Source organism: Chaetodon auriga, chromosome 12, assembly GCF_051107435.1.
Source record: "Chaetodon auriga isolate fChaAug3 chromosome 12, fChaAug3.hap1, whole genome shotgun sequence".
NCBI classification, from domain to species: domain Eukaryota; kingdom Metazoa; phylum Chordata; class Actinopteri; order Chaetodontiformes; family Chaetodontidae; genus Chaetodon; species Chaetodon auriga.
Genome location: NC_135085.1, coordinates 13,804,605 through 13,818,031, shown reverse-complemented (window position 1 = coordinate 13,818,031; position 13,427 = coordinate 13,804,605). Strand labels below are relative to the sequence as shown.

At 42.5% G+C, this 13,427-nt stretch overlaps 1 protein-coding gene across 1 annotated transcript; it reads right to left on the bottom strand.

Moving 5' to 3' along the window:
- Positions 1–742: 742 nt before the first annotated feature.
- Positions 743–4,023, bottom strand: LOC143329254 (glutamate-rich protein 6). Its single transcript, XM_076745064.1, has 10 exons — positions 3,940–4,023; positions 3,685–3,813; positions 3,504–3,596; positions 3,213–3,412; positions 3,050–3,111; positions 2,707–2,885; positions 2,102–2,184; positions 1,732–1,890; positions 1,361–1,586; positions 743–1,009 (listed from the first exon to the last, which is right to left on the bottom strand). The coding sequence occupies exons 1-10, from the start codon at positions 4,021–4,023 to the stop codon at positions 743–745; spliced, it is 1,482 nt and encodes a 493-aa protein (XP_076601179.1).
- Positions 4,024–13,427: the final 9,404 nt, after the last annotated feature.

Sequence of the window (13,427 nt, the reverse complement as noted above, 5' to 3'; positions counted from 1 at the left end):
GACTGAAGAAGAAGAGCCTATAACTTCCAAGAAAAAGAAAGTTGCATTTAAGAGACATTATCAGCAGTCCTACTTAAAATACGGGTTTATCGCTTCAGGTGATTCTCACGCACCAAGCTCGCTGTGCGTAATATGTGGCGACAGGCTCGCAAATGAGGCAATGAAGCCTTCTCGTTGAAGAGAGTCAAGCGCAGGGCTCCCACTAATTACAACAACTACATTCAGAGTAATGGTGAGTTGTATTTTTGATCAATTGTTTTTATTCGTTTCTATGCCGATTCGGCAAATTATAGCTTTACATGAAACCGGTCCGTGGCACAAAAACGGTTGGGGACAATGGATAGTGTGACGGCTATCAAGACTTGATTCACTTAAGTTAAAAGAAACCTAAACCTGCATGGCTTGGAGATATTTCTCATTCACTCTCTTTATTTTATAACAGAAAGCAGACAACCTCTTATGAGCTCATCTTTGAGCCATCTGCTCAAAGATGAGCCCGGCTAATGTTATTAGGATGGCTTGATTTGATTAGAAGACACAAAACGGATTAAGCATGAAACGTAAGTGGCGTTACAGTACCATACATACTGTAACGCCTTCACTTGCTTGGGCTTTTATTTGTTGGCAGCAAAAATCCACAAGGCAAAACGATGACCTTTCAGACTATTCCCTGTGGATTTTAAGAAACCCAGATTCGCAGAGGGGCTGTCATTGTGTCGCGTTGTACTTTATTACTAGAACATCAAAGACGATCCTGAAGGTACCTGTGAATAAAGTCTCTGTCACTGTCACTCATCATCACACCAGCACTGACTGCCAGGAGCCGTTGGGCGCCGACATGGAGGTGAGGGGTCTGCGTGGTCTTTGGCAGCCAGGGATAGGTGGGCGTCCTCATGTACTGGTGAAGGTGCTGAAAGGCCAGGTGGATCCTAAACCTGGCTGCCATCAGCAACAGCTCCTCTTTCAGCACTGATGGGCCTGAGGCAGTGTTGGTTTTTGTACATTCCCCCTGGATAAACAAAGGTTTTCTCAAGTCATGTATCAAAACCTGATCATATTTTATTTTGACAAGCAATGTATAAAAGAAGTATAAACAAGATGCAGTGTACGTGAATCATTTAAACAAGCAGACAATCTACAGCAAAGTGATTTTAAATGGCATTTTAATACTGTAAAGCCTTTAATCTGCCATAAGGAGAACAGGAGTTCAAGATGCAGTCAGAATGTCACATCCAAACTGCAGATGTCTGCAGAAATAGTGAAAAGGACAAAGCTTTGCACACAGCACGTTCTGCAGAGCTGGAAATGCTGGCAACTGCAAGATGAACGTGTTAGATAAAAACAGAGGACGCTGCCTCACCTGAGCACAGCAGGTGCCCACGCTGAACTTAACCTGTTGGCCTCTCGCCAGGAAGGAGACAAACATTCGTTCCCTCCCAAGGACTCGGACTCCAACGCTTCTGTTGAGGGACAGGAAGACGGGGTGCAGGGGAGCGGTGGTGAGGCTCACATTGCTCCAGCTCCACCGACGGACCCTGGCGCCCTCCTCATCAAAACACTGACCACCTGCTCTGTTTAAAGCCAGCCTGCAACATAACCATGTACATGGATGCATCGCATATTATAGCTTATTATAATTACTTAATCACCAAATTAGCGACACTATATTTATTACCAATATAAAACTAGTTATAAAGATTTTAAGAAATGATGAATATAAACACTTTGTACCATATGTTTCCATTGCTGTGATAACATGTCGCCCTGCCGTCCGACTGGAACATGGCTCTAATTGGTTGATGGGGGGCACCGCTGTCATCGTACACTATGCAGACCCTTCCATTCTCTTCAGTGACCACGACAATGAGAGCCAAGAGGCCAGACGGATAACTGTTATCATGGCGATAAGGATGGGAACACCCACTGTAGAGTGCATGTTGTGTTGAACATACAATCTAACACACACTGTGATTTGCTCTCGTTTAGATTTCCACATTGCTCCTTTTTTAAAAATTGCATTTGTAGTATCTCTGTTGGTAAAAACCCCCTGGAAATGGAATCACATGATAAAATCTACAGGCATTCAAATGTGAGTGGATACAAGACCTGCGCAGAGCCATCGGGGAACACAGTAAGAAATTTCATGCCGTTGGAATAATACTTCTGTCGAAATTCTGACCCAACCTGTGAGCATATATAAGATTAAACCACCTCAAAAGATGTTCAATAATCTTGTTGAGTTTACTCTTGAAGGGCCACTCATGGTCTTTGCTCCGGAGAAGGTTTCCAAAGTCAGAAGAAGTGACCCTGTTGGCAGGCTTGGGCTTCCAAATTCATAACATATCTCGGCCTCTGTGCTCCTTCAATTTTCAGCCCCTCTACTTTATGGAAATACAATTGCTCAAGTAACCCTTTATATCCATTAATCTCTATAATCATAAATATTCTTCCTATTTACAATAACAAAAAGCTCCCATTTCTTAAGAGCAGCTATTGCATGGTTTTATACACTGGTCAGACACAGTGTGACCACATGGGGGCAGTGCATATATTCATATGCAAAGATTAATTAGAGATTTCTATTCAAAGAAATTCTGACTATTTGTATGGTCCTATCAGAGCTGATAACAACAGTTACCTTAGTATTGACTTTAATACTATTTTCTGCTATATGGGTCTTGAAAGAAAACAGTTATTGGTGGGTACCTGGTGGTGACATATGCCAAACTGAAGTGGCTTGTGATCACATATAGGGACCAACACCTGCTCCTCTTCCTCTTTTATCTTCAAGCACATCTCTGCATCACTACTAAGATGCACCGTCCAGCATCCTTTCGCTGGAGCACAAGAGAGCCGAAAGATGAGCACCTTTGATGTTGGGGAACCTAAACAATAGCAGAGAACAAACTGCATCAGTCTCACAAAGCTACTTTAAATCAAAATTATTTAGTTTCTTACCAATAATCTGAACACATGAAAAACACAGATATTCCACACACTCATGTTTGTTTATCAGGACTGAATGAACAGATTTAAAGCAGTTACTCACAGGCTTCTGCTACGGGCAGTTGGATTGAATAATCCTCGTAGGTTGTCAGTTCTGATTGTTCTCTAATAATCATACAGATTACATTGTTACTGACTAATGCTATAAGATGACCATGCTGCTGTTTCTGCGTGTTGGATAAAAAATGCCTGATATAAATTTGTACCCAAGTTTGCTCGGTAAGTCCGTGATAAATTTGTTGTGATCCTCCATCTCTCTGCCTCGGAAGAGAAGCTCCTCCGCCTCCGTGGCTGGGTCATCCAGGGGTGGAGCACCAGTCCTCAGGTCGCATCTTCCCCCAACCAAACAACTCTGCTTCACCAGCATCTCACACAACTCCTGCCAGCGGGCACAGCAGAAGACTGTCTAAGATGGACATAAAAGAGGATGCAGAAAGGTCAGCAGTGCATCAGGTACATTTGCAGAGTTTGTTTTAATGCATTCACTTCTTCCTCACCTCGGGTCGCTGTACCCATGTTAGATCCAGTGAAGGTTTGGCCTTTTCTCCACAGTACTCACATTTCACTGGGTATTCTGTCAGAGGCTGGGACTGGACAACAGAGTGTTCATTTGGATTACTCAGTGATATAAAGCCATATTGCTGTAGATGGGATTTTACAGAAATATAATCTTAGTACCGCTGGAAGGATGGTTGTTAAGTTCATCCTGTGGTTGTCAGACTCCCGATTGTACCTCAGAACTCCTGCTGCTCTGAAACAGTAAGTGGGTGGCTCACTGACAGACTGTGGACAGCCGACTGGAATCCTCTTACCAAACCCAATGAAAAATACAAGTCAAATGAAGGAAACAAGTAACTAATCATCAAAGACTTTAAAAAAAACAGGACTGAAAATGAAAATAGTGTGTGTTTCTCATTACTTGATCCATCTTACATGGTCATCCAGGGCAGGTCGTGGTTCACTGAGATCATGCTCTGATGAGGCAGAAGCGGCATCTAATGGTACAAAGAAAGTCATCATTGAATTAAGTCCCGCTAATACAACTAAACACCATCCTGAATAATATGGGAACTTAAAGATTTCCTTTTCTGAGCATTTCATTTTAATTGTGTTTGGAGCAGACTCACAGCTGGAAAAGCTGGACATCATATTTCTGTCCATCCTGAGCGGAGTTAAGTATTCCTCCCTCGACAGAATAACAGCATCCACTTCTTGTGTAAGGCCTCTTGCCTGCTGAGGGAATAAGTAGATTAGGAGGCTTATCAGATGAAAAACATCTCTCTAAACCACATTACATACACTTACTGTATGCATTTAAGTAGCAGAATCAGCCTTATATTTTCCAAAATCTGAAGTCACTGATCAGAGACAGGTCAGATGGACAGGAAACACAAATATGGGATAAGGAGATACACCTATTAAATGTATTTGGTTGTACAAAATATGGACTGTATATATCACAATGAACAGAAAAAGCAATAAAATAAGTACACACAAAGTCGTGCACTCACCTCAATGTGTTCCACTTGCTGGTGTTGTCTGTAACCTTGGAGATGAAGTAGCTGTCTACAGCAATGTGTAAACGTAATAGCACGTAATTACAGATGCTGACTGACAGGTTTTAATACCTTCAAATATTATGAAACACAGTTGGAATATGCTGTAACAGTTATAGTGCTGCACTGACTGTACCCTCTCTCAACTTGGTCTGCAGAGGAGAAGAAAAGGGGATCCTGAAATCTAATGTCAATCTTATGTCCAATTAAAAAAAAAGACACATTCAGATCTAGTTAATCTGAATCTGGGTTATTTTTGAATATGTGAATTTAGTAATCCAGCATTATTCAGTTTGATTTTAAATAATAATGACTGTTTTTCTAAATTTTGCAAAAGGTGTAAAAGCCCGGGTTTGATGCCAAAAATCTGCAATGTTTAAGGTTGATTTAGAGGGGGAGAAAAAAGAGAAAACTACCTGTCCTCAAGGTCCTTAAAGTGGCTGTCTGAGCATCGTCAGCAGATGGAGTTTGCTCAGTTGTCATGGAGCTGTAGATGTTCAAATTTCCTGTTGAAAGGCTGAACAGGTGATTCATGGTTGGTTTTTTTTAATAGGTTTTATAAGATAATGGTCTTTTCCAGGCTTTTAACACACTTCTCCACCCATTTCTTTCAGACAGTGACAATATGCTTCAACCCCCAAAAAACGGCAGGTTAGGATGAGCCCCTCTGATTGGCTATTTTTATTATTTACTTATGAACTATGTATGGAGCTAGAAAATGGGCTAGAGTAGTTTTTCGTCTGACCAGTGAGAGTAGTGAGGATCTGAACTAAAAGACAGAAATAAATAAATTAAAATAATTACCAAAAAAAAACAAAAACAAAAAAAAAACAGATTCTACCATTGTATGACAAACTGCGATTGATGTCCATAATAAGCTCACCCTCCTGCCGGTCTCTTGACCTGGTAACCTCAACCTCACCCAGGTGGAAGCAATACCACGTGATTAGAGAACAATCAATCAGCCCTCCTTCTGCAGCTTTTGATTGGCTGTCGCAGGGCCCGCTGTACCTGCTGGCAGAAAACGTCAAGACTCAAATAGTTGCCGCAAAACAGCGTGTCCCAGCTCATAGCGTTATCAGGAGTCACGACAGAATAATGCTTAAAGGAAAAAGGAAACGCACCACTGTACACTTGGCCGCAGCTCTTATTCTCACGTGTTATTTGGCGCAAACGATAGACTGTTACCGACTGAAGAAAACAGAAAGACGAGAAGGGCCGAGAGAAGCCGACGGAGCCAGAGGGACAGGCATCCGAGAGGGGAGGATTGTGTTCGGGAGGGTTTTTGAGAAAGGCGCAGGTCTTGAGTCACAAGGTGGGACAAGGAGGTCTTCCTCAAACGCCTCTGTGGAGGATGAAGCTACTTATCAAGCGGACTTTGCAGGTAGAAATCTTTGTCTGTGCGGAATTGAAGGCGTCTAGTTTAAGTATGCTTAACAGTAACATAACTGATTAAAATTAAAATTTTAATGCTGCCTGTCAGGCTGGCCAAAAGGACAAGCACAAGATGCCAGTTCCAGAGAAGCTTCATGGAAGCGCATGGTGCCTTCCCTGCAGTGTGGTTCAGACCAGCTGAAGTTCAGAGCAGTGGGACCAGGAGCTTCACAGTTTGCAGTGGAACAAGGTAAATCAGTAAGGTTCATCAGTTACACTTACTACTGTATCAACTGTACAGTGTTGGTGTTCCCACCAACGATTGCACAGTCACACTAAGAATATTCCCACGCAGGAAGTGCAGCTCCGGTGCCCCTGGCCCAGGTCCCGTCCACCTGTGGCTACAGCATGCAGAGGAACTCCCTCGCACTTGTTATGCTGGTCCCCTACAATGGCTGCAACATGGTTCAAGAGGTAATGTTCACTGATTAAATATTATATCTCAAATGTGAGGATTTTCTTGGTTTATCAAATACTGACCGACCGTTGTCCAAAATCCATAAGTTGGATTTTGGACAACAGGGATTTAGATGAACTGAAACTTTAATGAGCATTTTTCACTATTTTGATTTTATATTATTCAAACCTATATTAAATCAGTTAAAATCATTAGTTGCAGTCCTAGTGGTTTATGTAATTGAGTTTTTCTTCTTCCCCAGGCTGGAAATTATGTGCTCCCAATGCGTTGGCAGGGAATTCCAGTCTCACTCTGGTGTCCGAAACCTGCGGCACCTGCTCCCACAACTGCTGCCCCTGTACCTCAGACAACCAGGCAACCTCCCTCAAACCCTCAGGTGCCCCAGATACCTCATGGCCAAATTCCCCAATCCTTTTTCTTTCCACCCTACCTACATTATCTTCAGCAGCCTTCAGCAGTTGTGGCAGAACCTACGACAACAACCACGACGACTACAACCACAAAGAAAGCAGAAATGCCTAAATTTCCACAATATCCACCCTTCTACCCTCCTTTTTATCCCTACTTTCCTCCCCCTCTTCCAGTAACAGCAGCACCATCCACCACAACGCCTGCACCAACTACCACTACCACTACAACTACAACAGCAAAGAAACCAGAAATGCCTAAATTTCCACAATATCCACCCTTCTTCCCTCCTTTTTATCCCTACTTTCCTCCCCCTCTTCCAGTTACGGCAGCACCAACCACAACAGCTGAACCAACCACTACCACATTGGCTACAACTACAACCACTACCGTAAAGCCAGTAGCCACAGCTCTTCCCCCTCCGATGTTTCCTTTCCCCATGTATCCGCCTTACTACCCTCCCTTTCCTTGGCCCTTCCCAGGGCCTCTGCCAACAACTGCCAAGCCTACAACTACTCAATCAACCACAACTAAACCATCGACTCAACCTCAGTTACCACAATTTCCACCATTTGTGCCTTTCTTTCCTCCATATCCTTTTTTCCCTCCACCTATTCCTCCCCATCACCATCCAACTCCTAAGCCAGAAACGACAACGACGACGACAACATCAGCACCAACTACCACCACAACCGTGAAAACGGACCCCCCAGTGACTGCACCACCGCTGGACAATCAGCATTTTCATCCACATGTCCACTTTCCATTTCCATTCATGCCACCACCTCCTCTTTATCACTATCCTCCAGTCTAGCCTGCAGAAATTTGTTCTAATAAATGGTTTGAAAAAGTCACCCAGCTCTTTGTGCTCGTTAACCCCCTGAAAACCACACGAGAATTTCACCAATGTGGAAGAGTTGGCATTCTTTACTCCAGGTTTATCAAGAGGTGGTATTAGGTATGTGGACAAGGTGAACAGTCAGATTTGAAAAGGTTTTTAACTGACAAAAAGGGCTCTTCAGATGTCAAATGGCTCACAATATTTAATATCCAAAAGGTCAGTGAGAAGGTTAAAATATAAATCTTTGTGAGGAACATTAACACAACTTATCCATATGATCACAATACTTTTTTCTCTCTCTATTGTCTTAATGAAACAAGTTAATCCCTCAGTTTCATCTGAAAAGTTGCATTTTGGCACTTGCAAGGCTGAAGTGTCCACATGGTGGCACCATGGTTCAACCATTCCTGTGTCTCAATTCTAAAGTCTGCTGGAAAGTGTACTGGAAGTACTAAGTGATTTCTCTAACACTAAGCAGGTATGAATTAGGATCCAGTTAAGCTTTACATTTAAATTCTGCCCTCTATTAAATAGAGAGGTCAACCTGTCTTTTGTGTCTTGTCTCATCAATTTGGTTCTGTCACAGGATCCAGATGGGAGTCACCATGTCCAAATATTACACCTGGTCGTAAGTGTTCATTCAGCTGATGGTTTGGTCTGAAGTATAGTGTGATATCTGTACAAGTAGCTATAAGACACTTTTGAAACTACTGGAAATCAGAGGTGGAAGAAATACTCAGATGACTCACACTTTACTAAAATAGCAGTAAGTAAATACTCAAGTATAAGTTATGCATATTAAAGTAGTATTTGTATCAAAATATATTTAAAGTGCCAAATGTCAAGGTATTCATTATACAGAATGGTCCATTTCATAATGCCAATTATTGGATTTTTTTTTTTTTTTTTTAAATTGTGTTCATACTGATGAGTTGTAGTCACAGTCTGGCTCCAAATCAATAAAACAGGATGATAGTATCCACAGGGTGAAGTGTGTTTGTTGAGCTGATGAAAGTGGACTGAGTTTTCATTGAGCAACACTGATCAAGAGAAAAAAAACAACTAATGTCAAAAGAGGTAGAAAAAAAAAGGATGTAAACTCAATGTTAAACTTGTACATCTGTCATGTCAGTTTTTTTTGTTTTTTTTTGTAGTTGTTTTTTTTGTTTTGTTTTTTGTTATGGCCCCAATTCACAAATTTGCCTTCAATCTGTGCAACATGCAACATCCTCTTTCCTATTTTATATTCATCTTTCTCATTGCTGTTTTGCTTTTACTCTGATACATACCTCCAGCAAGTAGTTCATGTTTCTGCCCTGATTTGTCTGCCTGCCAACACATCTTAAAAACTAGATGACTTGGCACCTGGATAGTCATAGGGTGAACAACACTAAGCATGAAATGTAATGATCCTGGTCTAATATGGGCTGGGGACCTTTGCTGCTTCTCATTCCCCATCTGTCTCCTCTCAGATTTCCTGTAAGCTCTCTGCGGTCAGCTTTATAATAAAATGTGGGGGGAAACCCGACCTATGAGCCACGTCTATGATTTTTAAAATTAAACAATTTTCAAGGTAAAGAACTCAATTAAACTTTAATGTAAGTGATTGAAAAACATTTAAAAAAGTGATTAGCACTGTGAGGTTGCTTTTATTGCTTTTGCTGTTTCTTCACAATCCTCCAACCCTCATATTTCCTATATTGGCATAAATCTATTCAAATTTCTTTCCTCATCATTATTTCGTAGAGTATGATAATTAAGGATTTTTTTTTTATTGAAAACCTTGAACAAATTCCACCCTAAAGTGTTTGAAACTGAAATGTAAGTCCAGTTATCTTACTGCGATAAAATGTTTCAATATCAGCAGTTATTTCAGCTATGCCCAGGCATATACTGCTGTCTCATGTTCGGTCTGTATCACTCTCCTGTTGGTATATTCACCTGGGACATGTCTCCCATTTCACTGCCATTTGATGAAAATGCAGATCTGACTTTATCACCCTGAGATAACAAATTAGACGTCAAAGGCTCTTAACGAGCCCACCTGTTGCAAGCTAAAAGAGCACAGGTGCAAGCTGTAGCTGAAGTTGCATCTGACTGGTTGATTACCTGGAGTCAGTACATGCCCCACATTAAAAGCTGTGATTCTTTTGCTCTGCTTTATATCAAAGTGCTCTCCATCTGCGCAGCTGGATGTCCGTCTCCAGTATGGCAGGTGAAACTGGAGGGGGACGCCACTCACGTCAAACTGTAGCAGTCACATTAGTCCTGTGCTTTTTGGCCCAGAGTGTAACTTGTTTTAGCTTGCGATTGCTGAGCAAAGAAGTGGAGCAGGATAAGGCAGGTAGTGAGGCCACAGTGATGAAAGTAAGGGCAGGAAGCATTCTCTTCAATGGGAAAGAGCTTGACTCCCAGTCAGGGTCTGCTTCTGGTGCTGCCACAGGAAATGATCAACTGCTGCATCCGGACTTGGATCAATCAGATGGCACAGGTGAGATTTTGGTGTGTAGTTCTAAATTGATGTATTGCATGCATAGATAGCATGGTGACGAAAACTAAGGGAAATAGTCAGGATTAATTTTACATGTGGGCTTTTTACTTTTAAAGGGATTTTGGAGCAGACATCACAGCTGGAAGGCGCCATGGCTAATGAAGCAGCATGGAAGCGCCTGAATCCTTCTCTGCACTGTGGTGAAAACACAATGAAGCTGAAAGCCATGGGACCCAGAGCTGCTGACTTACAGCTGGACATGGGTACTGTTACACAACCAGGCTTGTATAATGTCAATTTATGTTAAAGCTGCAAGCACATGACAGGTGGCATAGACTAATGGTCTTTCTCCCCCTCTCAGGCAATGCACGCCCCCTGCCTTTAACTCAGGTGCCTGAAACCTGTAGGTACTCAATGAAGCAAAACGCACTGGGCCTCATCTTGGTTGTTCCTTATGACGGCTGCAATGTGATACAGGAGGTATGTCTTTTACTTTTAACTGGATAAACTGGCTAAATAGTGGCAAAAGTCTGATAAAATGTAGCTCTCTAAAGGAAAACATGAACTGGTCTGGATGAGCCTGGTTAAGCTAAAGCTAACTTTGCAAAGGCTGAACTCCAGGTTAAAGATGCTCTCAGCTTCTTAATATTCTTTTCAGGATGGAAACTATGTGTTGCCAATGAGTTGGTTGGAGACTCCAGTTAAATTCACCTGCCCCATGTGGACGAGTCCTGCTTCAGCTACCCCCAAGCCTGCTCAGCAGCCCTGGAAAGTTCCTTTACCTCACGGGCCCAGGAGCCTGAATCGTCACAAGCGTCACACAAGCCAGCCCATGTCCATCGATGATCTTCACAGTCAATATTATCGCTATTTGTATTACTACTATTACATGTATATGATGACACCGGCCCCTGGCGCTGCTACTACTGCTACTACTACTAAGCCTGACACAACCACCATGACTACGAAGCCATCAACAGAAAAACCCCCTCAGATTAACCCTCCTGCATATCCGTACTATCCATACTACCCGTATTACCCTTATTACCCCTATTACCCCTATTACTACCCTCTTCCAAATGTTCCAGTGACAACTGCACCACCACCTGTCACTACCACTGGACCTGCCAATAGTGGAATGACTACTGTAATGACTACTACTGAAGTGACGACTACAGCCAAGATGATGACCACAACAGCCTCGGCATCAACCACAAAGGCTCCTCAAAGACCACTAATGCCCTATTACCCACCATATTTTCCTTTTCCTTACTATCCTCCAGCAGGGCATCCAATACTGGGGAAACCTGATGGTTCTGACATTTACTACTACCCAGTTGTTCAGCATTTCTATGGAAATCCTCCATTCCCACAAATTCCCACTACACCAGTGCAAACTACTCAGCCCCCAGTGACCACTACTAAGCCAGATGACACAGCTTCCACTGCACAACCAACTGACTCAAGCCAGACGGCCGCTCCTCCCACGACAGCAGCTCCTCCCACAACACCTGCTCCTCCTACGACGGCGGCTCCTCCTACAACGGCTGCTCCTCCCACAACGGCTGCTCCTCCCACAACAGCTGCTCCTCCCACAACTATTTCTCCAACCGCTCAAACAACAAATGCGTTTTCCAATCCAACGAAGCCCAGCAGTAACAACTATCCAGGTCCATTCAGTCCGTATGTTCCTTACTACCAGCTCCCCTTTGTTCCATATGTTTCATATAAATACAACAAGGCTGGCAAACTCCCAGATGACCAGAAATACATGCCTCAAGCTGCATACAAATCTGGACCCCAGCATCGAGGACACCCACCCCTACATCCGGGCTTCCACTACTGGCAACCTGTACCCTGGTTTCCCCACTCAGCAGGCCAAAACAATCCTCTGTTTGACTGGAAAAATCTGCAACCTAAATATATTTGAGTCCAGATGGTAAGCATTGTTTGTTTGTAATGTTTCCATTCGCATGAATTTAAGTTTTTCAGCCATAACAGTCTTGCTTTCTTTCAGGTGCTGGTGTCCTGTCATAGTTGACATTCAATAAACTTGTTTTACTTAGAACTTTGTCTCACTCATACTTCATTTTTTACTCAGTTGTCTTGTTCCATGGTGCCAAACCTCTTGCCATTGCTCAGGCATGTCTAACTTTAATTGCAGGACAAAGTAAATTTAGTAAAATCAAAGTTGATTCATGTCCAGTAGCTTCTGATATTTCTTTTCTAAGCAGGAGTTGACAAGTTACTCATGCATGTTAAGTCCTGCATACATTGCATGTGCAGAAAACTGGCTTGAGGATTTCTCTGAATCTTACATCCTTGGCAAAACAGCTCAATGGTTACAAATCCAAGTCCACCAACAGGGGAAATTGAAACACTGCTGGCTATTTACAGCAATGGTCTTATATGCCAAGGGAATAACCTCACAAGTGTTTACACCAAGGTTGCCTTTAGGAACAGTTTAATTGAGGTTAACTGTAACAGAGGAGACCCCAAATGGATCACATGGTATTGGTTCAGTTGTCCAAATGATCCTTTTCATGAGTCTCAGTTGGTCTGCTGTTGCCACAATAAGTGCACACAAACACTGTTCTGCTATGAAATGTGAAATTGCATAATGGCTGTCATCTTAGAAATGTATTTGCTGTTTTGCTTCCCTCATTGCATAATGAAGTCATAGGATGTAGTGCACCTGAAGTAGATTGGTGTTCCTTCAGTAATTAAGATCACGCCTGTTGTGATGACTTTGTTTACTTAAGTGGTAAAATACACAGTCCTAATTCAACACTTCTTATGGCTGCCTCATTGTGTGCTTCATTTTTCTTTCAGAAGTTTTAACATGAGATGAGAAAAATGAGAAATGATCTTTCACCCAGGTACTGCTCACGCACCAGGGGCTCATCTCTTACTGCTCCAGTGAAACTGCCAAAGGGAGACTGGTTGTACCGAGAGCCTGGAGATGGGAGCAACTATGAATGTGAGATAGCATTGCAGAAAAAGAAAAATTTGGAAAAGGTTGCATTAATAAAAAATAGCCATGAATTTGTCGACCTTTACAGATCTTTGCTTTTTCTAAATACTCTTAATGTTGCTGTCGAGTTATTTTCCCCCTCACTCCTATATACACACACTCATACAGTGCACACACACCCCATTCTGTCTGTTCCTATATACTTCCACATGGTGCTCTCTCCTCTGGGCACCCTGTGACGATAGACACACACACACACACACACAAATCTACACACATCACTGAAACTAAGCCACACG

Coding starts and splice junctions, on each gene's coding strand:
- LOC143329254 (XM_076745064.1), bottom strand. CDS start 4,023: ATGACTTTCTTTGTACCATTAGATGCCGCTTCTGCCTCATCAGAGCAT. Junction 3,597..3,684: donor TAACAACCATCCTTCCAGCG/GTACTAAGATTA, acceptor TCTGTTGTCCAG/TCCCAGCCTCTGACAGAATA. Junction 1,010..1,360: donor TGGGCACCTGCTGTGCTCAG/GTGAGGCAGCGT, acceptor TTGTTTATCCAG/GGGGAATGTACAAAAACCAA.